The 26,561-nt window shown below is 45.4% G+C and overlaps 4 protein-coding genes across 5 annotated transcripts; 1 reads left to right on the top strand and 3 right to left on the bottom strand.

Annotated features, from left to right (window-relative positions):
* Positions 1-8,296: 8,296 nt before the first annotated feature.
* On the bottom strand, positions 8,297-9,751 carry LOC107277873 (putative serpin-Z5). Its single transcript, XM_015760695.3, has one exon. It carries the CDS (start codon positions 9,749-9,751, stop codon positions 8,297-8,299), a length of 1,455 nt encoding a protein of 484 aa, XP_015616181.1.
* Positions 9,752-11,987: 2,236 nt separating this feature from the next.
* Positions 11,988-14,356, bottom strand: LOC4350137 (F-box/FBD/LRR-repeat protein At5g56420). Of its 2 annotated transcripts, XM_066305666.1 has the most exons (4): positions 14,190-14,344; positions 13,186-14,110; positions 12,601-12,756; positions 11,988-12,519 (listed from the first exon to the last, which is right to left on the bottom strand). In XM_066305666.1, exons 2-4 carry the CDS (start codon positions 14,086-14,088, stop codon positions 12,277-12,279), a joined length of 1,302 nt encoding a protein of 433 aa, XP_066161763.1. In that variant the 5' UTR covers positions 14,089-14,110; positions 14,190-14,344; the 3' UTR covers positions 11,988-12,276. The 2 variants fall into 2 exon arrangements, with proteins under 2 accessions (XP_066161763.1, XP_025877412.1); XM_026021627.2 differs by having other exon boundaries at positions 13,186-14,356.
* Positions 14,357-18,416: 4,060 nt separating this feature from the next.
* Positions 18,417-20,952, top strand: LOC4350136 (uncharacterized). The gene is made up of 4 exons (XM_066305580.1): positions 18,417-18,541; positions 18,629-19,844; positions 20,180-20,246; positions 20,662-20,952. The coding sequence occupies exons 2-4, from the start codon at positions 18,868-18,870 to the stop codon at positions 20,665-20,667; spliced, it is 1,050 nt and encodes a 349-aa protein (XP_066161677.1). The 5' UTR covers positions 18,417-18,541; positions 18,629-18,867; the 3' UTR covers positions 20,668-20,952.
* A 3,841-nt stretch (positions 20,953-24,793) lies between these two features.
* LOC107275516 (putative serpin-Z6C) lies at positions 24,794-26,290 on the bottom strand. The gene is made up of 2 exons (XM_015760694.3): positions 25,824-26,290; positions 24,794-25,756 (listed from the first exon to the last, which is right to left on the bottom strand). The coding sequence occupies exons 1-2, from the start codon at positions 26,244-26,246 to the stop codon at positions 24,932-24,934; spliced, it is 1,248 nt and encodes a 415-aa protein (XP_015616180.1). The 5' UTR covers positions 26,247-26,290; the 3' UTR covers positions 24,794-24,931.
* Between the last annotated feature and the right edge of the window lie 271 nt (positions 26,291-26,561).

The following is a 26,561-nucleotide window of genomic DNA, read 5'->3' as shown; positions in this document are numbered from 1 at the left end:
CTCAGTTCACATCCTTTCAAGTTCACATCCTTTCTTCTCAGTTCAGGTGTCCTTTTTCTTTTACTGTTATTTTTCATCCTTGCAGCAACCACAAATAAACAATGAGCAAAGTAGCCCTCAAACACCACTGCACATAAACATTGCTTCTGCAAGGACACCTGCTACAAAACAAGTAATACAAATTGTAAGTACTTTCCTCTCAATTTTTTGCTTAATTTTTTTCAATCAGCATGACATAAAACTATGTCTTATACTCTTAAACATTATTACAATAAATTCTGTTTTTTTCCCATTTTTCACTTGTTTTATTTTTTAATGCAGAGTTCACAATCATCACCTGATATAGGTATGAATTCTCCAAGAATAGCACAAATGAGGGAACCAAATCAACATGCTCAAACAGAAGAAAGACAATATTCAATGACAAGAATCATCGACTCACTAAATGCTTCTGGCAACTTTTCTGGTACCAGACACAATCTTTATCGCCCTAAAAGAATTGTACATCCAAGTAAATACAAGAGCTCACCAAATGACAACTACACACGGCACCAAACAATCTCGGCAGCTGAACTCAATCGCTACAACAACATACTCAGCATTGGTGAGACGCAACAATATAAATAGTAAGTGTCACAAAACAACATTATAATGGTTGCTTTTTTACATTTTCTTTCTTTAGATTTTGTGATCATTTCAAGCTTTTTTTATTTAAAAATAAATGGGAGGGGGGTGTTTTTCTGTAGTTTTTACAAACGTTGTTCAAAACACAGAGTCGAACATGTACCGCTGAAGTGCATTCTGGGTGTCATGGGGCAGAGCCCCATTGGGATGTGTGATCTTGTGTTTTGAGGGGGAGAGGTTGTTGTTACAAGCTGTTTTTGTTGTTTCTTGCTGCCTGAATTCTAGGATGAATTTGGCCCTGTTCTTCGTTAATCTACACCTTAATTCAAAAGCGATTTTGTTTGGCAATCTAACCATGCAGTTACTAACGTGTGCAAGCCATATCCTATTTTGCATTTCTTTTCAATTGAAAACAAGTAGCACTTCAGTTTTTTCAGTTTTCACTTTTGTCAGCCAAGTTGTCATCCAGAAGACTTCAGAAAAGAAGAAATGATCCAATCCTTAATTTTTTTTTAAAAGAAGAGCAGGCATCTAAAAAGCACCATAGATAACAAAAAGAAATGCTTGAAAAACAGATAGATTTGATACATTGTATTCTGCAGAACAAGATCCTGATAGCAATGTTCAGACTTCAGAGCTAGTGCTACAACCAAAAAGATGCTACTGCTCTGTTTGTTCTGCCAAGACAAAAATAAAATAAGAACAAAAAAATTTTGCTTTAGATTTTATATTTTGTATGATCATCCTGAATTGGTAGGCGCAGCTGAAATTTGCATTGACAACCAAATGAAAGTTTATCACTTTTTGTTTAACACAACAAGGCATGCAAAGAAGGGTGAAAAATCTATGACATTACAAATTATTTTTGCATTTTTTCATAATATGCATAACAAACAGCTTGTGCTGACTATTCCAATTTTCTGAAATTAAGTAATCTGAACTTTTTGTTTTGTACTCTTTCTGCCTTAAGAGTACTAAGCATTACTAAAAGCATTTATCTTCTTTATTTGTGGTACAGTAAATTTGCAGATCTAATGGACAATGTAAAAGTCACATGGTCATCATTGTCTAAATCTTTATCACCAAGGGGAGTGGTGGATACATATGTCCTCAACGCGTATGCCAAGAAGATTGCCAACGACCAGAATAACAAAGAAAATGAATACAGGAATTTTTACTTCTTCCATAGAACTAGTGTATGTGATTTTTTCATACTTTCTATCACATACATTTTTTTTCTAATCTCCAGTTGTATCACTTCAAAATTCTCTACCTTTTTTTCACAGGTTTATTTCTTGAAGAATTGGGAAGGTGCTGGAAAAGAGGAAGACTATAAAAATTGCGCAAGACAAGCTTTTACATTTGCCAGGAACAAGAAACCTCTGCACTACTATGACTTGGTTTGTACATTTTTCTTTTCAAACATAAAATTGATCCTTTTTTTTGTGTGTGTGATTAACATAAAGTGATGCCCTTTTGGTTTTTATTTTATGTAGCTTATTTTCCCATGTCTGTATGACAATCATTGGTTTGTGTTTACTGTGGACATCAAGGGGCATCACTTTATCTTCCTGGACTCCATTTATGATGAAAATAGCAAATATCATAAGAAAATTCAAGGGCTATTGGTGAGCTATACAAATTTTGTTCTTTTTTTTTCCATACAATTTTTTTATAGACGCATCCACTGATTTTTTTTTCTGGTTTTTTTCATGCTCCTCTTGTTTATACACAGATACCAGGATTCATTGCAATATGGGAAGAATTCTCAGATGTGGAGAAAGACTTTAGTAAATTTGATATCCAATACCCACCAATTACTCGCCAAAACAATGGGTAACTACCTATCAACCCCAACAATCATCCGCAAATTACATATCATTTTCTTTTTTTCCAAAACTCCTCCCTTTTTTTTCCATGATTTTGTTTTTCTTAAATGATTTATTTTTGTTTTTGTCTCATCAAGGCATGATTGCGGAATCTACGCTATGAAGTGCATGGAATGGTGGAACCCAAGGATGCACTTGAAAGATATCATCAGGCCAGAATATATCCCAAACATGAGGAAGCAAATTGCAAATGACCTATTGTTCTCAGAATACAATTCACAAGAAGAAGCAAAAATGCTAGCTAGAAGCTTCAATCCAACAAAGCATGGAAAATATGCAAGGCAACTGTGAGATGTTTTTGATTCTGTACCAATAGATTAGACAATCCTGTTTTTTCTGTAAAGCCCATGAGATGGGGCCACACACTACCTGGTAGTAAGAGAGAGAGAGATGTCACATTTTCTGTTTTTTTTCAAGCCCATGCAGTTTTTGGGTTTATGTCAGTCCTCAACCTGTTGAAAAAAAATACTATCTAGTAACATACAGTTTCAGTTTTGTTTTGGTGCACAAATATAAGATACACTTATATATACAAACACTTTTGTGCTTGCTTGTGTTCTATGTACTACAGCTGAGTTCTAAATTCTAGGACATGTTCAGCAAAATTGTGTGCTATGTGTTCTCTTATGTGGAGCTTAATTCCTATACTAGATATGATAAATCCAATATCATAACACCCAAATATTAAAAAAGGACCTGGATTTTTCTTTTTATGTGTTTTACATGATACTGATCGTCTTACTAATGAGAGATATTTGATGAGAGACACTTTTTTCTCCTTTCAACTGTGTGCAGGTCCAATTGTTTTTTTGGGGGTGGGGGTGGGGGTAGGGAGTGGGGGGAGGACAGATATACGTTAAACACAACAGAAGGGAGTGAAGACAAACTACGGTACGCCATTTTTCACACAAGCAATTCTTTTTCTTTTTAATAATCAGTTATGCCTGCAAAGCCAACCATGTAATTGTATTTGCACCATCCAAAAAACACACAAACAAAAAGGGGGGTAAAGACATAATGTGGAATGCCATTTTTTTCTTGATGTTTCTACTCATAAGGCATAGGCCAGTCATTTTTTTGCTACCCAAAAAGTTTTATGTCCCTAAAGTTCTCTAGATTTCCTCTCCTTCATCACTTCTGTTGCATTTGGCTTCTCTTGTTTTTTGGGACAAGTGCGAATGTTATGGTCATGTGATCCACAACCACTACATGTCACCAAACCCTTGCTTCTAATCACATTTATCAGCCTCTTTTTTCTTGGCTCACTCTTGTGCCTGCCTTTGCTATTAGAGCATTTTGGATCCAGTAAAACAGAAGTAGAAGCAATTCCAACCATATCTGTTGTTTCAATTTCAGCAACCGCACCCTTTGTGCTCTCAGCATCAATACCAACACCACTAGGACCCATCAATGTACCAGTTTGAGCACCAACAGAAGCTACACCACAAGTTGTCGCCGCCGCATCCTGAACATGAACAGTAGCCTCGTTAGGAGCCGTATCACTCATTGCCTTCAACCCATCTTCAATCTTGTCACTTTCATTCATCACATATATAAACTTTTCTTTTGTTTTTGATGCATCTGAAGCTAACTTAATCATTTTCTGTGACAAGATGTTGAACCTGAGTAAAGGGTTGCTTTCAAGAACAGTAGCAGACATCAATGTGTTTGGCACAGATAATTCTTGGTTTTTGTCTTTCAGCCTCCATCTTTCAATAAAATATTTCTCAGGTAGTTTTGTTATGTTCAAGTGAATGAGTACTTTGAGCACATGAACACACAAAATACCATCCTTCTTAAATCTTGAACAGATACATTCATATTCTTCAGATATAGTATCAACAAACACAATATACTTCCTTTTTCTGAAATCCTGTAGTGCATGAATCTCTGATTTGTACACCTCAAAAATAGAATCACGCACATTTACGGTCACATCATACTTGGTATAGCTTTGCAAGATACGCTGAAATGCCCAAAATATCTTCCTAATATATAGTTTTGCAGCTTGCTTCTCAAATTGATATTCTGACCAAGCATCTAGAACAGTATTCCTAGTCAGCGATTCCTGTTCTTTGAAGCACTCATAAATTGTTTTTGCAATCCTTTCATACTGTGCTAGGAATGCAGAAACACTATGAGATGAACAAATGTCAGCTTTGTACCTTGAATTTGTCCCCTCACTCCTTGCTGTTGTCTGAATCAAAGGGCACCAATTGCTTTTGAAGTAAACTAGTGCCCATCTCTTTCTAGTGACCCACATAAGCTGAAAATACCTAACATTATACAGATTGTTTCTTCTTATTAAATCTTTCCACAAATATTCAAATTCAGCCTCTGTCTGGGATTTTGTAACAATATCATGGAAATCCTTGTAAACTTCTTCATCCTCTGAATTGAATGTCCTTCCTGTTTTGTCCCTTGCATTTGATAACATATGGAACAGGCAATTCCTATGAACAGTGTCTGGAAAAACTATGGCAATAGCAGCCTTCATTGCCAAGTCTTGATCAGTTATAATAGTAGCAGGAACCTTGCCACCCATACAATCAAGGAACGTTTTGAACAACCACTGAAAAGTCTCACTTGTTTCATCTTGTAGGAATGCATAACCAAATAGGCAATTGTCACCATGACTAGTTATCCCTACAAATGGAGCAAAGGGCAAATCATACCTATTTGTCTTGTACATCGTGTCAAAACTAACTATGTCATCAAACATCTCATAAAATTTTCTGTTGTTCCCATCGGACCAAAACAGACTCTTCACAACATTGTTCTCATCAGTTCTGAATCTGAAATAAAACAATGGATCCTCTGATCTTTTCTTCTCAAAAAAATCCAAACACTGCATCATGTCATTTTTCCCACTTTCTCTTCTAACAAAATCTCTATAATTGCCCACAGTCTTTTTTGTGTAAGGAACTGCAGACAAGCCACCCCTAACATATGACAAAACAGACATAATCATCCTTGTGGGCACATTGATTTTGTTCAGAGTTCTTATCAAAAGTTTCTCCTGGTCTGTCATATGTTTGTGAGACCTTAGGAATTTTCTTTCTTCTGGTGGAGATAGTGGATGATTGTGCTCTAGATTGAGCCTTGTAATGTACCAAAAGCCCCTCTTCAATGTTATCACCATCTCAGCTTTGCAATTTGTGTAAACCACTTTGTTCTGTTTTCTCTTTTTTTACTAATGGATTTGTTGTGTTTGTTTGCAAACAATTCTCAACTTCATCAACCTCAGGCAGGTCCTTCTCCTTTGGATCACTTGGTTTCCTCCACCTGTTGCATTTGAACGTGTGCCTTGTCACAACATCGGTTTTTCTGCTATGGTAATTGCTAGCTTTGCATGTAGAGAAACCAACCATATAAGCATAACCATTGTAGAAGTCAAAAGCTTCATTCTCATCAGCAAAAACTTTGTTGATTGACGGCACATGTGCACTGTTAGCATCCTGACCACCTCTCTGAACAACTGCTACACTTTCATTCTCCAGAAATATGTTTATATCTTCCTCACTAAAATTTTTATCTAGATTTTCTGCACTTTTATCTTGTTCTATTTCCTCAACTTGCTGAAATGTAACTATTGCATGATCAGACAATAAATCCTCTTCTGTTGCTTGCTCAAAGTGCTGGTCAAAACAGGCATCAGCCTCAATAGTTTGAGTCTGCATTTCATTATAAATCACTTCTACAGATGATGCTTTCAATTGTACTGTTGGCCTGCACATCTCAGCTTGATTATCAACATCAGCGCTTGATTTCTGCATTTCATCATATAACATGTCCAGTGATGCCACAGGAGGATGCACAGCCACACTTTGTGGCAAAGAGTTGCACATCTGAGACGTGTCTATTTGTGCATTTTGCAGGTCATTTTATTGATAACCATTGTGAGGATCAAAACCCCAAAAGGTGTTGTCATACTCAAATCTATTGGATGTCAAATATAGAGCACTCTGCAGTGGTAAGAAAAAAAATTCTAATAAAGAGATCTTTTTTATAGTTCTTTTGATTTGAACTTTTTAACCAGATTAGTTATATCCACACCAATCATGAATATGTTTTTTAATCAAATAATGGGATGGCACAGCACAAATCAAATAAACAAAATGGAACACACCTCTGATTCAATAGTAGCTTGCAATAGCTGCATGAAACTGCCATAAGTGTTTTGGAGCAGAGGAAGACCACCCTGTTTTGCAAAAAAAAAAAAGACAGTGTGGGAGTTATGACTGTGCACATAAAGTTTTAGTTAAATATTTTCATTTAATATGTGTTTTATTTTTTCTACTCACTGCCACCTCAGCACCAGGAAGAATTGCATTAGGTGAGACAGAGACTTGCTGGATTAAATTTGTATAGGTGATGCCTCCCTCCTGTGATAATCTGAATAGCATCCCATAGTCTTCATTTGATTCTGTCTCTGTGCCCTGCACATTTGGATAGATGAAAAAAATGGCATTACATCCTTTTTTCTGTACAATGTAATGGCATTTGCATGAACTGAGAGCTCCCATAATTCAAAGAATGACTACAAGAGAACAACTACTTGAATCAGAGCAGTTTTAACAGTTAGCGAATCAAGATATTTCTGAGTTGTGCACTATTTAGAAATTCAGTCACCCAGTTGGGCATAAGGAAAAGCAGACACTCTGCACAAGATTTGCAATAGTTGAGGGCAGTTTTTTTGCAGTATTTTTGCATTACAACCACATGAAAAAAATAGACCAGATTAATGTTGTGTTGCTTATGAGTTTTTATATAATAAAGTTTTATGCAGGGAAGCAGCAGAAAACTCAAGGATAGTGGAAAGGGAAGAAAAGCAAAAAAAAAAAAAGACAGAAAGGAAGAAGAGGTTAAACTAGAGAGGGGGAACACAGAACAAAAGAACCCTCCATCAAGTAAATTTCCCCCAAGTTCTTCCTGTTCTTTCCTCAACACACGTTGTTCTTCAGAGGAAGGGGGTGGTGGAAAGGGAAGAAAAGCAAAAAAAAAAATCAAAAGATGGGAGGAAGAGGTGAAAAGGAGGGAGGTGGGAACAAAGAGCAAAGAGAAAAACCTTCATTAAGTAAAATTTTCTTAGGTTCTTCCTGTCCACCCCAGCACACGTTCTTCTCCTTTTTCGTGTTCTTTCTCTCCTCTCTCCTTTTTGCTTTTCCAATCTGAGTTTTGATCTAAGTTTATATCCTCTCCTCTCGTTTTTCTTTTGGATCTGAGTTTCTATCTTGTAGCACAAGACATTTTTTTAAGAGACCCAGGGAGTGGACCATTTTTGTGACAGAACCCAAATCGGAGCTAAAAAGCCCAAAACGGGTATCATGTGAGAGCCCATTTGTTTTGTTGAAAAAAGCCCAAATCACAGCTAAAAAACTGAAAATCCAGACTCACTGAACTACAGCCCAAAAAAGACTTGGGCCCACACTTTCGCTGGCCCATACCACAGCCCAAAAAACTGGGGCCCAAACATTGGGCTTTTTGTTAGTTTTTTGGACCCAAAAGTGTGTTTTAAACAACTTTGGGCTTTGGGCTTTTTGTTAGTTTTTGGGCCCAAACAACTGCACCAGGTTGTGATTTTTTTTGCACGTCACGTGTTGATTTTTTAAGCTTTACCGTTAGATACATATCTAATGGTGCACAAAGTTGACTGATCAAATGAAAAAATTGCAATCGACTGTAGAATAGGCGGCCCCATATAATATGACAGTGTGGGTAATAAAATATTATTATACTGAAAAAACACTACACATCAATAATAGATAAGCTCATGTATTCATCTACACGAGAAATTTCACAAAGTTTCTAACCACAACAAATGGCATGCAGCAGCAACCCCAAAGTTGACGAAGACATCCAATCATGCCGACGTGGTAGTCCATGTCGTCGTCGCCATCGTCTTCTTCTTCCGACGCTCCGGGAGTTGACCTATGGTCAACGACATCGTCATCGTCATCATCGTCAAGAGCTCCGGGCTTTGAGCTAGGGTCAAGGACGTGGCCGGCGAACACGACGGCGCCCGACGTCTCCTCGATGACAAAGAAGGCGAAAGGATGGTCGGCGACGAAGTCCACGACCACCGGCCGTGGCCGCTTCGCACTCGCGAGGCACAATGTCGCACCGGTGACGGCCGCCGCCTCGGTGCCTTCCTCGTTCACCTCTATCACGGCCTTGTGGACGAGGCTCCTCATCGACAGCGGCCGCCTGCCGCCGTCGTCCTCCACCATCTTGGAGAAGTCGGCTACCCCGTCGCTGAAGGTGACGTCGAGGCCCAGGCCACGGAGGACGCCGGCGATGTCGTCGGAGAAGGTGAGCTTGAACTTGGGCAGCATGAACTTGCCGACTCGCACCGTCTTCGTCGGCAGCGCCGCCTGCAGGAGGCCCGGGGCTGACGCGATCTCGTCGAGGAGGTCCCAGAGCCCGTCGCGCGCGTCGGGGAGGAAGACGCACATGGAGAAGCGCGACGGCGGCGGCGACCACGGCGGGCGCCGGCCTTGCTCGTACGGGAGGCGGAGCACCTTGAACCCGTCGTGGCAGGCGATGTGGTGGCGCGGGAGCGTGCTCCGCATGAAGCGCGCGTCGACGGCGGCGGCGGCGCCGAGGCGGTGGAACTTGTCGGTGATGGTGAGCCTCTTCTTGAAGGGCTCCTCCCACTTGCCCTTGAAGTAGACGGCGTTGGTGACGACGACGTCGGCGTCGGCGGGGAGCTCGCCGTCGATGACCGAGTCGATGAGCTCGTTCGTCGCCTTCTTCGCCCACGCGTTGATCTGACCCACTGCTTCCCGCCGCGACCGCATGTCGACGGCGTGGGTCTCCGCCATGAAGGAGAGGACGGCGGCAGCGCGGAACGACGGCGCGAGCGTCCTGGCCATGTCGTGCCACACGGCGGACACGAACGACACGCACGGCCCGCCCGTGCCGGACAGGTCGGCGAGGGCCTTCCCGGCGAGCCGGCCGACGAGGCCGGCCAGCTCGTCGTAGGACGCCACGCCGAGGACGCCGAGGAGCTCGGCGAGCGTGTCGCCGGCGGCGCCCGCGGCGACCAGCGCGAGCGCGGCGTAGACCGACAGCGGCGAGAACACGAGGTTGCCGCCGCCGCCGGCGGCACTCGCCGGGATCCTCCTGGCGAGGCGGATGGCGAGCTCCGTCAGGCCTGGGCACGACGGCGGCCGCGCCACCGCGGCGAACCCGTGGTCGTGCCGCGACCTCTTGCTCGCCTTCGTCTTCGATGCCATCGCGGCGTCGACCTAGCTTAGCTGCTTGGTTAACTAAATTAAATTCGTTCGCGTTGGAATTAATCTACGTGTCAGGTATATATGCAGCTGTTTGTCAATCCGAAAGTAGAAAGAACCGGAGTACTACTGAATCTTTCCCGTATCGGATTTGAGTCGGAGTACTTGCTCAAAAATTCTTTAAATCGGGCGCCCGCGCCTCCGCGAATCCGTTTTATTTTTTTTCCACCAACAATATTTCAATAAGTGTATCCATAATATTTCACTATGTATGGATCAAATGCAGTGAATTGAAATATCCTTTTGCTATTTACTGAAATATTGTTTTTATATAGGGTGAAACAACATCTGATTTTTTGGAAACCGTTTGTTTCATATACGCAACGTTTGATAAGTTACGCATGACTTAAAATTGGTTCCTCACCCTTGTGCAGGTGTAGCCTCCTTTTTGTAGTTTTGTTTTGCTGCGGAAATTCAAATTTGTTTGTTTTTTTGGAAACACTCTGAATAATACGGTGCGTGAAACAGCGTGGAGTCCAGATAAGTTACACGTGACTTATCCGGCTACGCTAAAATTGGTTCATCACCCTTGCGTAGATGCAACTTTCTTTTGTAGTGTTATTTTGCTGTAGAAAATTCAGATTTGTTTGTTTTTGGAAACACTCCAAAAAATCCTGTGCGTGAAACGGCGTGGAGTCTGGATAAGTTACACGTGACTTATCCGATTACACGGAGCGGAGATCGTGCAGGCGTCCTAATCAAGTGTACTGATATCTCTATATAAGCTGAGTCGCCGCCTCCACGCAACATGTGTGAAATCAATTTAGGGTTTGTCTCCTCCTCTATATTGCATCGTCGCTCGTAGTCTACTCCATCCCACTCGTCGGCGTGCACTGACAATCGGGTGAACAGGTCTCCGGAATCTACGCCTTCAATGTACTGTACCGGGAGAAGACGGCAATAAGGTTTTTGGGAAGCGCTTCGCGCAACTGCTCCCTATTCGACCATAATGGCTCGTCTTCCTCTTCGCTCGCGTGCTGCACGCCGTCGTTAACGCCCGCAACCGCGAATACTTCCTGCTGAGCAACCGGTCTTCTGGTACCCACAGTACGTGTTGAGTATGTTGCGCATATTTGATCTGTTCATACTTTACTGTCTAGTATACATGTGCAGATCTCATGATGCGTTTATGCTAGTTTATATCTGCAATGTCATAATTTATTTATGGAATAAATTACATCATTATGTGCTTATAAATTCAACAATCCAAAAATCTTATTATAGGCACTATGAAGGACAGAAGGATGGAGGGGACTGCGCCGCCACCACCGCTATAGCTTCGCTGCCGGTCGGGTCATCGTCTCGACTCACCCGGCACATGGCTGGCTAGCCGCTCCGGCGATCGATCTGGCAATCTCGATCACGCCGTCTGGATCGATCTATGTCCAAACCCCGCATGCTAGGGTTTAGTTGACGTTGGGGTGCTTCTCTGATTTAGACTGAATTAACCAAATTAGCTCTATCTTTTGATATTTAGAAAAATAAAATGATTTTTTTCCGTGGAAAAATATAATGATGTTAGACTCTAAACATACTCCCTCTATTTTTAAATATAAGTATTGCATTGGACATATCATTAATACTTCAAATCTGGACAAAAATGTTCTGATTTGTAATATAGGATGGTCTGTCTAGATTCTTTGTAATAAGATATGTATAGCTCATTACTTGGTATATTTTTATGACGAGAAAGCATTTTTTTTTCATCTTATTAGAAAATATTAAAAATCTTATGACATGCATTTTGAATATATTACATTTTGATTTTTTACGTGCATTTGATCATTTGTTTTATTTAAAATTTTAGGATAAATATACAAAATATATATATGTCATGTGTAAAGTACTTTTAACAATACACAAGTTACAACAAAAGAAATGGTGCTTACATCTATTTTAATAAAACAAATGGTAAAATGTCATGTCAAAAAGTCAAAAATGTATTTTTTAAAGAAACAATGTCATAATTCAAAATGGAGGAATTATAATTTTGGAGTACTATTACATTTATTTAAATTATTTTACTGGTGGTAAAATAAACCGTAAGCAAGACAGGATTCGCAATCTGAGTTTTGGGGATGGAATGAGAGTACAGGAGAGATGATGTGTTTCATGAAATTTCAACACAAACCAAGAGGAGCTTGATAAAATTCAAACATAACTCGAATGGAATTGTGAATCCATGAAGTGAGGCCTCGTCAAAATTAATCTTGAAAAGAAGTCATGAAAGAGACAAATATTGGTTGTACATATCAGACCTAAAATTTGCTTTAACCAACTAGCAGAGCTCAAAAAATAACAGAGATGCAACCTAGAAAGTTCCCCAATAAAAACTACCTAATCGAGATATACATTAATTACTGGATTACATAGAGATCTCTAGAGAAAAGAGGTTTAACAAATGTATGTGCTACCAATACATTTCTTAGACATGCACCTTTTAGTTAACTTGATAATTTATTCACATCTTATATATCTAAACACAGAATTATGTGAACCACAGTAGATAGCTTACGTCTAGGCCGTCTCTTAGTTTGTAGGACGTTAATCTTCGCCAGAGGTATACCATTTTGACTCAGGATCTTTAAAATTTTCTTAACCCTTTCATCACCTTCTTGACATTTGATTTCAACTATATTGAGGTTCTTAAACAGAAATGCTTGTTTGCATGGCTTGTCACTGTCTTCGATTTCCACAAAATTTCGAGGTTCCTGTAGCAAGTAAGGTTATCGCTAACATAAACCATCCAAGAATTATAATTGTACAAAGCAATCCATCTTGAAGTCACATACCTTAGAAAGTTGAAGAGTGAGCTTCTCTACAATTGGCGAGTGCTCAAGAAGGCAAGCTAGCCCTGACATATTAGAAGTCATGAACCACTCATTGACTAACAAGGTCTTTAGCTTGCTAAAAATGGGGCACCACATCAGATCCCTTCTGAACATAAACTGGACAAATTGCAGTGTAGGTAGATGAATTCAAAAATTAATCCGAAACACAAAGGAATTTTGCATTTGAGAATTGAAAGAAAATAAACTACAAGTAATTAATTTATTTTGATCATGATTTATAAGTTCCTCTAGCTTATAGAGGTATATCTTATTACATATACATTGGCCATATCAGATGTGTTCATAAGATATAGTATATTCCATCTAAGAAACTTCTTTGATTTTTTTTTCCAAAACAAATCAACCACTAGGAATGTTATCAGTGAAACATAATGATAAACAAGAACTTGCTGATGGAAATGTGTAAAAAATCAGCTTGTTTGAAAATAAACTAATATGGGGGCATATGACTATGCAAATATTGAAAAATAAGAAATGGACAACAAACAAGCAGAATAGCAGGAATTGCCAGAAGTTGAAGCATACCACCCTAGACTCAGTTGTCAACTCCAAAGTCGTAGCGCCTGATAAACCTTGAAGAAGCACACAGCCGTTACCATCACTGACCATAACATCACAATCATCACATTCAGGATCACCGCAATCCCCAAATTCAGTGTTCGCACAACGATCCCTACACTCATGATCCAGATTGACAGATGCAGTAACCAACAATGGCATGCCTTCGAGCAAAGGAGTACTGCCCCAGAACTCCAGTTCCAGAGAAATAAGACCTGGGGTAGAAATACGGGTGCGGAACTTGCGATTAAAGCCGCTACCGTCTATGATCAGATGTTTCACTGATGGAGACGAGATCCTGCGAGCATTGATGAATCCACCCTGAAACTTTGGGTGCTCCAATGATGGACAACCCGAGAAATCAACCAAGCTGTCTTTGATCTCTACAAGTCTAAGATCCAACACCCTCAGATGGTTGGAGACGAGAGGCAGGTCGGGCAGACAAACCGGCTCGTCCTCCACGTAGACCTCTACTCTGATCAGCTGAGCTCCGCGCGACACGGCGTGCCGGAGCCACAGGCCGACGTCCGGCTCGTCGGAGGACGGATACTGGTAGGAGTCGAACTCGCAGCAGTAGAAGTTGATCACGCAGGCGTCCAGCGGCGCCGCGCCGTCGCGGAGGAGGAGCAGATGCTTGACGAACTCGTTCAGCCCGCGCACCGTCTGGAACCCCTCGTCCGGGACGATCCGCAGGAGCGGCGCCGACCTCCAGAGGTGGCGCCACCGCCGGGACAGCGCGCTCGTCTGCACGGTCTGACGCGCCGACAGTAGCGAGACGACGCGCTGGAGCAGATCCTCGGGTAGGTCCCCGATCTTTACCCTCCCCGACCTCGCCGCCGACATTTTCCTCATCTTGGCCCGGGGAAACATTCCGTCGAACAGGGTAGCTGCACTGCGGATCACGAAACAAAGCGGCGCGTTTGGAAAGCCAGGAGAGGAGGAGAACCGGACAAGAGATCAGTGGTTGTTACCGGTGAGCTCCACTCGCCGTCGCCGGTGGCTGGGGGGGGGGGGGGCATTGCGCGGCGGAATTGGCGCGCGCTCCCTTCTCTTTTCCCGCGCGAGGGTGTGTTAGGGTTTCTTTTCACAGCCTTCGGCCCGATCTGAAGCCCAACACCAAAAGCCCAAATTGCGTCGTGCTCCGCAGTCGAACACCTCCGGCGGTTATATAGCATCAAAAGTTCATGTTTTTTTAGCACCGAAAGATACCACTTCATTTTAATAGCATCTAGAGTTTACCATGTTTCCATTTTTAATACTTTCATCAATTCTCGATTGTTTTTCGTCCGCCTTGATCGCTATTGACCCGGGTTCTAGCCCTCACAAGTACAAGTAGAATGTATGACAATGAGGGGTACAAATACCATATCGCGTGCGTTGCTAGGTCAATAGCGATCAAGGCGGACGGAAAACGATTGAGAATTGACGGAAGTGTTAAAAATAGAAACGGGGTGAAATTTAGATGCTATTAAAGTGAACAGGTATCTTTCGGTACTATAAAACCAAAAACATGAACTTTCGATACCATATAACCAATTTTGCCTAGATATTTATATTTACGACTAATTATTTTTTTCAGTGACAAATAACATACTTATCAACAACAAGAAGTCCATAGGGTCCTTTCTAGGTGATCATAGGTATATAGTGTGCGTATGTATGTACGTTCATAAGGCAATCATAGATGTAGGGTATGCATTTGTTTTTATAGGGATAAGTGTATACACGTTGTGAGTTTCTGTACCATGTTTCTTAAAATCACTTGAGGATATTATTAATGTCAAGGGGTGACCCTCTCTAGCGGGAGGCTATGAGGCCCCCCTTTGAGAGTTCGGCCGGGGGCAGTGGGTGAGATTTGAGGATTCGATGAGCGAAGCAGTGTGATGTTGAGGGGGTCCAGCCCCTCAAAGACGATGAGATCAAAAGGGTTTATATAGGTTCGGGCCGCTATCGAGCATAATACCCTACTCCTATGTGTGGGATTTATAGCAGGAAGTTACAGAGGTTCCTAAACTGTGGAGCGCACTCTCGCTCTTCTTCCCCTGGGATTTGGGCTAACTGAAAGTCGTTCCCTTTTTCGGCGGGCAAGGTCCTCCTTTTATACCTCAAGGGGTTACCACATGGGCCCAAAAACCTCGCTCCGGTGGAGAAGTGTTTTGCATTAAATGTCTGCCTTGTCTCTTGACTTGGGAAGCAAGCGCACGTCACCTTGATGATGGGGCCTGTCAAATCTTGCCGCCTGACACGGGGGCACCCATGTCAGCTGCTATTAATGGGTGAAGACTTATGGGTCCCTGTTTACACCGGGAAACAGGAACCCCGAATTGACTAGGGTGGATGGACCAACTCTGGCCGGGATGAGAGGTTAAGACCTCTCGTCACCATGACTGATGGGACAAGACAGGGTGCACGCCCCCTGACCCATGCAGTAGTACGCCTGACACCCCGGGTCCCATCGGTCATTCGACCGGTCACAGACCAATTTAGCGCGCGCTGCACGCTACATTAAATGCGGCGTGGCGCGCCTGCTCAGGTCGCCATTAATGCGGGTAGGTGAGCACTCGAAGGTGGCCACCTAACCCACCGCACGTGGCGACCGCTGAGGGGGTCGGGGGAGCCCGAGCCCTAGTCACATGAGGGAGTGGCCGCCGCCCCACCTTGGGTCTGACTCCCCCTAGGGAGGGCCACGTGGCATTGGGGGGGCAGTCTCCTCCGTCTAGTCTCTAGGAAGGAATGGCTGCCACCTCACCTCGGGCCTGACTCCCCTCGGGGGAGGGCCACGTGGCATTGGGGGACAGCCTCCTCCATCCCGTCTCTTGGAAGGAGTGGCCGCCACCTCACCTCGGGCCTCACCCCCCTCGGGGGAGGGCAACGTGGCATTGGGGGGCAGCCTCCTCCGTCTAGTCTCTGGGAAGGAGTGGCCGCCACCCCACCTCGGGCCTGACTCCCCTTGGGGGAGGGCCCGTGGCATTGGAGGGCAGCCTCCTCCGTCTAGTCTCTGGGAAGGAGTGGCCACCGCCCCACCTCGGGCCTGACCAGTGGCGAATCCAGGATGAAAATAGAGGTGGTGCTAATACTCAGCACTGAAAATCATATTTCCTAAAAAATATGATCTTAAAATCCATGTTTCATTCTGTAAAATCATGTTTGTCCAGCTGTATTAGACCCTCCAATGGGTCATAATATCTGCCTAATTGTCTTCACCGGTTAGGCTTGGTATACCATTTAGCAATTAATAAACCATTTAGCAGATGGAGCACTAATCACACCACAGACCTATATGCGAGTTGCCTTCTTCTCTAAAGCTGCAGGCCCAAAATATACCTTCTCTAATTGCCCTGGTGTAATCTGCTAGCTTTGAGCTTACCGGGAGAATACTTGGGGACGGAAAATGGAGCTGGGGCTTGAGCCCCAACAAGCCCCAACAGTGAATCTGCCCCTAGGCCTGACTCCCCTCGGGGGAGGGCCACGTGGTATTGGGGGCAGCCTCCTTTCTCTACTCTTGAGACCCCCAGGCCAATATCACTGACAAATAACAATAAATTATTGTTAATTATTTTCGATTTTTTCCCATTTGAAACTGCAAAAACCTTTTCTTGCCTTCCGAAGCCCAACAGCCATAATAATCCAACAACGTTCTCTGCTCCTCAACAGCTCAAGCTCAACACAACCTCCCCTCCTCCATCCAGGTCCAGCTAGGCGAGGCGATTGGAGCCATCGGCGTCAAGGTTGAGACAGGGATCAACGAGCGAGACGCAAATCTTTCCCTCCCCTCCAAGGGCGGAGCTAGAGCGAAATGGAGGGTGGTGCCACTTGCTTAATTTACTCTACATTAAATCGAGTTTAAGCTGATGCTGGTGCTTAAGTTTGTATTGAGGGGGTGCATACATGGTGAAAATAGATGAGGTATAGCTAAAAAATTTTCTTGACCAGGTTCTTGGACACTCCCTATTATACACTAGCTCCGCCCCTGCTCCCCTCCTCATCACCATACTAGGATGATTTCTTGTTCCGAAGGTGCTCACCAATCGTTCGACGGAATACTCTCCAACAAAAAGGGCCAAGAAAGAAAGCGGCAGTGGCGGGCGGAGGCGTCCTCATCGGCGCCCTCCCGGATAGGGATGGCAATTTCCCCCGCGGGGCCGGGTCCCCTACGGGGACGGGGGCGGGTGATATTTCTAACCCGCGGGGATGCGGGGCCGGGGCCCCGCATTTGGTCAGGTCAGGGGTTGGGGGAAACATTCCACCCGCGGGTGACCCATGGGGCCCCGGGAGGAATATTAAACTTTTCAAAATATAGTCCATTGCAGGCAAAAAGCCCATCTTAATAAAATTATAGAAATCTGGGGTATATAAGAAAAGAAATCCTAACCCTACCTTATCCTCCCCCACGCCGCACTTCTTTTTCCCGACTTTCGATCTCACGGAGACGGAGTCGCGGTTTCTCGCCGCTCTCCCTCAGTCACAGCCGCCGCCACTCGCCAGTCTCCCTCTCCCTCTCCCCTCCCCTCCTCTCCCAAGTGCCCTCCCCTCCTCTTCCCTCCGGTCTCCACGCGGCACAGAGGTGTGGCGGCGATGGTGCAAAGGAGGCGACGGGGCAGTGCAGAGGCCGCGACGGAGAGGAGACGATGGCGTAGAGGAGCGGACGGCGCGCAGGCTTGGGCGCACGGCGAGCGAAGATGTGTTGGCACCAGGCGAGCAGAGGATTCACACACTGAGAATTATTTGTGTTCTTGCTATGTTCTTGCTGAATTTTGATGATACTATCTAAGTATTCGTGTTATTTTTTATGATGTGTGAAGTATGTACAATATTTGTTTTCTCTGAATAGAGATTATCTTGTATTTTTTTTTTGCTGATTGAATGGAGTGGCTACACAATGCGGGGCCCCGGTCGGGTTGCGGATCCCTGCAGGGGCCGGGGGCAGGGGATGGTTTGGCCCCGCATCTTCACTCGGGGCAGGGGCCGAGGCCGGGGCCGGGTGGAGAGGTCAGGGGTCGGGGACGGGGCCGTTCCAGCCCAACCCACCCCGTTGCCATCCCTACTCCCGGACGCGATACTGCACCGCATCCTCTCCCTCCTCCCGGCGCAGGAGGCCGTGCGGACGTGCGTGCTGGCCCGGCGGTGGTTTAGATTAGAGTCCCAAGAGTCTATCTATAGACCGTATGTTTTGGGCTCTCTGTCCCGTTAATGGGCTTCTGAGCCTTAGGCTCGTCGGCCTTGTAGGGCGCAGCGGCTTAGCCCTAGGGCTTCCTCCCCCATCTGATACGCCGCCCTCTGCGAACGCCAAGGTTTGCATCTGCCGCTGGTCCTTTGCCTGCAGGTGATTCCCTAATAAAAATTGTACTATTTTTGTTCCTTGGGCGAATATAGTTTGGTGAACTAGATGTGCTGCTAATATTTGTTGCAGCGGCATGTCATATGGCCTTAGTTGCGTGCAGCAGTAGGCGGAAGGTTAACGCCGGCGATCCATCCTCGTCGTGGGCGTCTCTGCACGAGGACTTGGTGAGCCTAATCGGATAGCGAGTGGCAGCCGGCGACTTCCGCGACTACATCCACTTCCGGGCCGTGTGTCCCCAGTGGCGCTCCGCCACCACCTGCCCGCGCCGCCGCGGCATCCTCGACCCGCGCTTCCACCCGCGCGGGTGGATGCTGCTGCCCGAGGGCCGCGGCCTCCACCCGGGCCACGGCAAGCTCCGCGGCCACGTCCGCTCCTTCCACCTGTCGACCGGCGCCATCGTCCGCGTCAGGCTGCCCCATTTCAGGGACCACTGCATCCTCTACTCCGCCGACGGCGTCCTCCTGCTGCAGAGGGACCACGACACCGCCATCCGCCTCCTCCACCCCTTCACCGGCGACACCGCGGAGCTCCCGCCGCTGGAGACCCTCCTGCCGCGGGTGCGCTGCCGCTCCGAGGTGTCTCGGTGGTGCTCCCTTCGAAACATCTGTGGCGCCTGCATCAGCGTGGGTGTAGGAGATGGACTCGTCAGGGTAATGATGCGGCCGATCGGCGTGTGGAACATATGTTTTGCTACCTCCGGTGATCAGCAATGGAGGGTGGCTACAACCTGGGATCGCATCAACCACCGTTCTTCTACATTGCCATTCCATGGGAAGCTTTATGTGCTGCTGCGACCTCATTCGGTGAGAGGTGAGAATGAGGTCATACAGATCGACCCACCCCAGCACTGTTTATCGGAGCCATCACCAAAGTTGATTGCAAAATTTAGATGGCCAACAAGCGATGAAAGCTTTCGATTGTATTCCTACCGTCTGGTAGAATGCAACTCTGAGATTTTGGTGATTGGCACAAAATGGGATGCGGTTTACTACTCAGTTTACAGGCTAGCTGATCTTATGCTGGGAAGGACTGTCCATGTGACATCCATAGATGGCAATGCACTCTTCATTGGTAGGAGGTCACTCTGTGTCAGCTCTAAGGCGTTCCCTACCATTGTTCCTGACACCATTGTCATGCCAGACACCAAAATCTATCTTAGTCAATACCACCTCAGTAATGGCACATTATCACAAGCAACAGATGGAGTAATTGCAGAAGAAAAAGATATTCCAGGTCCTTATAGCATCATGTGCCATATCATAACCTGTTGCTCTCCTGCATACTGGTAGGTGCCCAGTTTTCAATGTTTGCAGTTTTCAATGTTTGTTCTGGTAAACTGCGATTGTTCCTTTCACTCAATGTTTTAAATAGCTAGCTAAGGCATTTAGTGGTTAGCTTCTCAAACAGCTATAGCAGCAGCTATACCGGGCTAAATGGAGCTATATATAGCGGCTAAATTGTACATGAGAACAAATTACTAAAATCCTTCTCAAACAGCTATAGCGGGAGATAGCGGCAGTTTAGCGGGAGATTTAAAACCCTGCTTTCACTTGAACATTTTATTTATGTTGCTATTGCAAAGCTCACTCTCCCTCCCTCCCCCTTTCCTCTCTGCTGTAGGAACAAAGGGAAGATATCATGTAAGGAGTTGCCCACATGGAGGGTGAAGAAAAAATTTCGTTTCGGGGTGAGTCTCACCTATAGTGCAATGATTATGCTGTATTTTATTTATGCATATTTAGGTTTTACTGCTGGGGATGCCATATTTCACTAAATAAAAGTTTGCCGTTTGTGTTGTGTTTGCCATACGAGAGCACAACACAATCGGGTCAGCCACCAATCCAACCTAAAGCACAATGCATTCAGAACGCCGAGCATGGCAACCACAATTAGACCCAGTTGAAGTTTAGTCACAGTTGTCGTTTCATTATTGTAGTGACGCTGGCCTCTATTTCAGTCATAAATGACTTTAATTACCTTGCATTATATTTTTGTTCCTGGTGTAACTAGCAAAGAGAAAACAAGTTATCTCAGATTATCTCTTATATTTCAGTTGGTACAATCACTGACTTATGCATAATTTTCTACTCGTATTATCCCAGGCATAAATAGGTCACTGCACCATGATGGGTTACTGCCGCCTGGTTTCCCGACTGCTTTTATATCTATCTAGTTATATTATCGTTGTCTCTGATATATGTTTTTTCTGCACTGTAATAAGTTATTATATTATCGTTGTGTGTCTCTGATAGATGTTTTTATGTAATGTAATAAATTAATATATTATTATCGTTGTGTGCCTCTGATAGATGCTTTTTTTTGCACAATAGATTATTATCGTTGTGAGTCTCTGATGTGTTTCTGCACTGTAATAAGTTATTATCATTTCCAAACATCTAATTTCACTATGGCAGTTACCTTGGTACCAGCCGTTACTGTTTAATTATTTTTTGGAACCGTCTGCATCTTGGTATATTTGCAAGAAGCCCCCCTCACGAACAGGAATCCAGGCGAGGTCGTGAGACGACGACGAGCGATCCGATGGCTCGTGCTCCCAGGCAAAGTGGCCGCCAGACGCTGCGCTGTACGGTCATCGTATCCACGCGCCAACGCACATTGTGACAGGGTTCCCCAAACCGCCGGGGCCAGGGTTACCGCGCCCTAGAGGTAAGCACGGTTACCACACGGTAAACGTGGTAACCGTGAAAAACTGTGCAAAATTTATTAAAAATTCAAATTATTTTTTAAATTTATTTGAATTTAAGGAGGTTACCGTGGTATTTATATTACCGTACATCGCGGTAAGCCTGGTAACCGCGGTAACCGCGTGGTTACCAGGGCGGTAAGGTAAACCCTGGTTGCGCATGCGACATGCGGGAGAAGAGAAGATGCGCGCCAAAATCGAACTAGAAATAAAAATAAAAGCGAACTAACGAGTCCTTAAACGAGTCCTTAGGATAAGATACAAGAGGATTCAATGAACAACTGACATCCTAGTCAAACATTATTTACAAATTGAACATTGAACATCCACAAAGAGGAGTTGAACAACTATGGGAAGACGTTGAGCCACCAAAGTGATGAAATAGGCACATATCACCATAGTAGTAAGCTTGACGCTGCAGCCGCCCGAGAAATTCAGCGTTGTCGGCAATGAAACAATTCAAGAAAGGGAACAATGAAACAACTTCTGAACTGCCCCAAAAATCACCATAGGAGGCTTTATCATATAAGGGACGACTCGAGGGCAAAGGCATTACTGGAATATCTCTAATTATACAACACGCTTGGAGGCAATATCACCCCTAGAACAGAGGATCAGCATTTTTAGACGTCGTCCCCATTGAAAGTTTTCTCAACAAAATCGTCATAGCTTCGTTACTTCGTAGAGGGCTGTTGAGTACTCCCTCCGTCTCTAAATATTTGACGCCGTTAACTTTTTTAAATATGTTTGATCGTTCGTCTTATTCAAAAAAATTAAGTAATTATTAATTCTTTTCCTATCATTTGATTTATCAATATACTTTTATGTATATATATATATATAGTTTTACATATTTCAAAAAAGTTTTTAAATAAAACGAACGGTTAAATATATTTTAAAAAGTCAACGACGTCAAATATTTTGGGACAGAGGGAGTATAACCCTTGGCAGGTAATTTGTTGTACATAGGTTCCATCACGTTGTCATCACTACTATAAAAACCCACATAGGGACCGGCCTTATAGGTGTCGGTTCATTTAAAACCGACACCTATGACCCTTTTCCCACCTCCACACGATGAAAAAAAAGTAGAATCGACACCTTTAAACACTATAGCGGTTCTATTAAAAAACCAACACATATACTATAGGTGTCGGTTTTTTGTTTAGAACCGACACCTATAATATAAGTATAGGTGTCGGTTCTTAAAAAAACCGACACCTATAGTATTGGTGCCGGTTTTTTAATAGAACCGGCACCTTTGAAAAAAACCGAGCCTAGCCGACTAACCGAGCCCACCGTCCTTATCTACTCTCGCATCCCTCTCTCTCCCTCCCAGTCTCTCTCTCCCTCCCCTCTCTCTCTCCCACTCGCGTCTACCTCCCCTCTCTCTCTCGCTCGATCTGGAGGCGGCAGGCTCCCGCGGCCGGCGGTTGCCTGGCGGAGGCGGCGACCACTTGTGGGTGGCGGCGGGCTCGCGCGGTCGGTGGCTGCTTGGCAGAGGTGGCAGCGGCGCCGGCCGCATCCTCCCCTCCGCTAGATCCGGCAGGAGGGGAGGTGGTGGGCTCCCTCCTCCAGATCCGGCGACATGAGAGCCAGTGGGGAGGCGGCGAGCTCCCGCTGCGCCGGCGGCGGCCGTGCCCTCCCCTTCGCCAGATCCGGCGAGAGGGGAGGCGGCGGGCTCCCACGGAGGCGGCAGCACCGCCGCGCCCTCCCCTCCCGTGGGCGGCGGTGCTCCCCTTCCCAGCATCCCGACGACGCTCAAGGGGAAGGAGGAGGCGGCCAAGGGCCCTGTCACCGCCGCCGTGGTTCGAGTTTTTAATTTCTTCTCTTGTTTAATTTCTCTTCTCTTGTTCATGTGTGTACTGAGAACATGAAGATTTGGATTAGATGAAAATTATAATTAAATGAATGTAGGAATTGTTATTGTTATTGATGTGTTCTTTGGATTTTGATTTTGGATGTGGGGATATTATTCTGGATTTGTGGATGTGGAGGGGATTACAGAATGTGGAGGGGTTCTTCTGGATTCGGGATGTGGGGATATTTCGGTTCTGGATCGGCTCGAGGTTTTTTTTTGGCTCGTGTGGACCTATAGGTGCCGGTTCTGTTTTACCTATAGGTGCCGGAAGGATGTATTGGTGCCGACCAATTGGTGCCGATTGGGAAACCGGCACCTATTGCCAGTTACCAACCGGCACCAATAGCGTTTTCTGTACTAGTGCGTTCTCTTTGTTTGATTGGCCTTAAAAAAAAAAGATAGATGTTGGCCTGCCTTTCGGTTGGCTCGCCATAGACGTGATCACGTGGGGTAATGGCAGCTTTCTGATCAAGAGGAAGAAAATGTGCAACACCTCCTCGCTACGTGCATATCTTAAAGGGGAATTTGATTTTCAGTCCTATCTATAGTTGGTTTGCAACTATAATGCTAGGACTTTTTTTTAAAGGTGTTATCGTGCAAACTGAAATAAGTCGCTAAAGTTGCAGCAAGTTCATAGTTTAGTCATTGAACTTGTAGTTCTCAGAAATTTACTCTATTAGTTTTTTTTCCCATAAAGTTTGTACTAAACAAGCAGTTTCTCTATTAGTTTTTCTTCATAAATTTTGTTTGGTTGTTGGGTGCAGTTTCTCTATTAGTTTTTCTTCATAAAGTTTGTTTGGTTGTTGGGTTATGGCTCTCAAATTGTAATTAGGTATATACCCCTCCAAGAATGGGAGAAAATCTCAATTAATAATATAATGACGCTCTCTTGCGTGTTTGAGAAAGGAAAATAGAACTTGAATCGATCATTCAAAAGGAATTCAACAAATTTAATTTGCATCAAGTCTAAATCAATGGGAAGGCACCTCCATGCAATTTCTTAGTAAAAACTTCGTTTTGCTCTCTGTAATTCCCACAACAATTAGGGTTCGACCATTTGTGCGAATTTTATTAGGAGAAGATGGAATTATTCTAATTGATTAGGGTTCCCACAACAACTAGCTTTCTTCTTAATTGTTCTTATGCACGCCTTCTCCATGTTACCATTATTTTTTTTAAGAGAAAGGCCGTACGGCCCGGCTTCTATTGAAAGCCAGAGGATTGTGCTGGGAACACCCAGACACCAGTTTACAGCATAGGGAGGTTCAAAGCCCTCCAAAAGGAAAACATGAAAGACTCCCAAACTTGCTACCAGCTCTAAAAGCAACAACATAAGCAGAAAGAAACCAAAAGGCTGTCCTTACAAGTAGCGTCATGACAGCAAAACGGAAGACAAACCCCTACATCCTAAATTTCGTCTCATCCTAGTTTGTGGCATCTCAAGAAAGGAGAATTGTTCTGTGCAATTATAGTTTGTGGCATATGTTCATTGTGTTTCCATGAGTAAAACGCCCTGTTCTTTTTTTTTTTCTGACCAAATGGATTGCGAAGAAAAATCTACTACATAGCTTAGTCCTATCGGAGCCGCTCTTCACTGTGTATTGTGACATTGTGTCAATATAATGAGACGAAAGAAGCGTCTCTCTATGCCAATGAACAAGACGAAACATGGCTTAGTCCTACCCTTACAACCTGAATTCCACTCCTCGGAGTCGAGGAACTCAAATCGTTCTTAATTGGAAGTCCACAAATTTCATAACCGAATCAAAAATGCAGCTAAAACAAATTTCATGACGTGAAGATGGAATTACTCATCTGTCGGGTCAACAACGTGGCCGGCGAAGAGCACCGCACCCGACGACTCCTCCAAAACCAAGAACGCGAACGGATGGTCGGCGACGAAATCCACCCTCGCCGGCCGCCGTGACGATGGCGCCGCCGATGCGAAGGTAAGACAAACCGCGGTGGCGGCGGCCGCCTCGGTGCCCTCCTCGTTCACCTCGATGACGGCCTTGTGCTTGACGTCCGACACAAACAGCGGCGGATCATCGCCGGAGTTCTCCGCTTCCAGCACGTCGGCCAGGTCCGCCACGAACGGCTTGAACACGTCCCTGACCCCGAGACGCTGGAGCGCGCCCACGACGCTGTCGTCGAAGGAGAGCTTGAACCTGGGGATCCTGAACTCGCCGACCTCGACGCGCCGCTCCGGCGTGTGCTCGCGGAGGAAGCCCTCGCCGCCGGCCGCCATCCTGTCCTCCAGGCTCCACAGGCCGTCGCGCTCGTCGGGGAGGAAGACGTACATCGAGTACCTCGGCGTCGTCGTCGTCCTCGCGCTCACACAAGCCGCGTACGGCATCTTGAGCACCTTGAACCCGTCGTGCACGGCGATGTACTGGTCCTCGCCGCTGCGCATGAAGTCCGCCTCGACGTCGCCGCCGTCGAGGCGGTGGAACGCCCGCTTCTCGGTTATCTCCTTACAGAAAGGAGTCCACCATTGGCCGTTGAAGTAGATGGCGCTGGTGACCACGAGGCCCGTGTCCGTGCTCACCGACCCCGGCGGGAGGATCGTGTCGATGAGGTTCTCCGTCGCCGCCGCAACCCAGCTGTTGATCTCCTTCCTCGCTTCCTCCGGCTACACGCATACATGACAGATTAGATTGGTAGATCTTGTCATGTGTATATATATATAGTTCGCTTACGTTGTTGAGGAAGTCGACGGCGAGGGCCGCGGCGTTGAACGACGCGGCGGCGGCGTCGCGGAACGCCGGCCTAACCGTCCGCGTCCGCTCGTGCCAGACTCCGCACGCGTGCGCGACGCGCGGGCCGCCGCCCGGCTGTGCCGCGCCGCCGCCGGGGGCGGGGAGAGCACGCGCCATCTCGCCGGCGTTCGCGGCGAGCTTCTCGCGGGACTCTGCGCCGAGGGCGCCGAGGAGCTCTGTCAGAGTGCGCCCGCGCGCGCCGGCGGTGACCACGGAGAGCACGGAGTAGATGGACAGCGGCGAGAAGACGAGGTTGCCGGCAGCGCCGGCCTTGCTGGCGGCGGCGGCGGAGAGCTGCTTGGTGAGGCGCATGGACAGCGCCGTCAGGCCGGAGACGGCGCACCGCCGTGCACACGATTCCATGGTGGAAAAAGGTGTTCGACGCCTGTCTCAGAGATCTATTTGCACAACTCGATCACAAGACGTACGGCCCAAGGCTTTTATAGAACCTATAATCCATGAATGCTGGAGTAATAATAACATAGGCCCTGTTCACTTTGATGCCAAAAAAGATCTTACCAAAATTTGGCATTACCAAAATTTTGGCATAGTTGTCAAAATTTTGACAACTTACAAAAATTTTGGCAGGATTTCTTATATAGTTATCCAAATTCGGTTTTGCTAAAAATTTGTCGACAAATTTTTTGTTAGAAATCTCCCAGATTTTCCACCGTCTAA

This window comes from Oryza sativa, chromosome 11, assembly GCF_034140825.1.
Source record: "Oryza sativa Japonica Group chromosome 11, ASM3414082v1".
In the NCBI taxonomy this organism is placed as follows: domain Eukaryota; kingdom Viridiplantae; phylum Streptophyta; class Magnoliopsida; order Poales; family Poaceae; genus Oryza; species Oryza sativa.
Note: the sequence above shows the minus strand (reverse complement) of the source record. Positions and strands in the feature narration are given on the sequence as shown.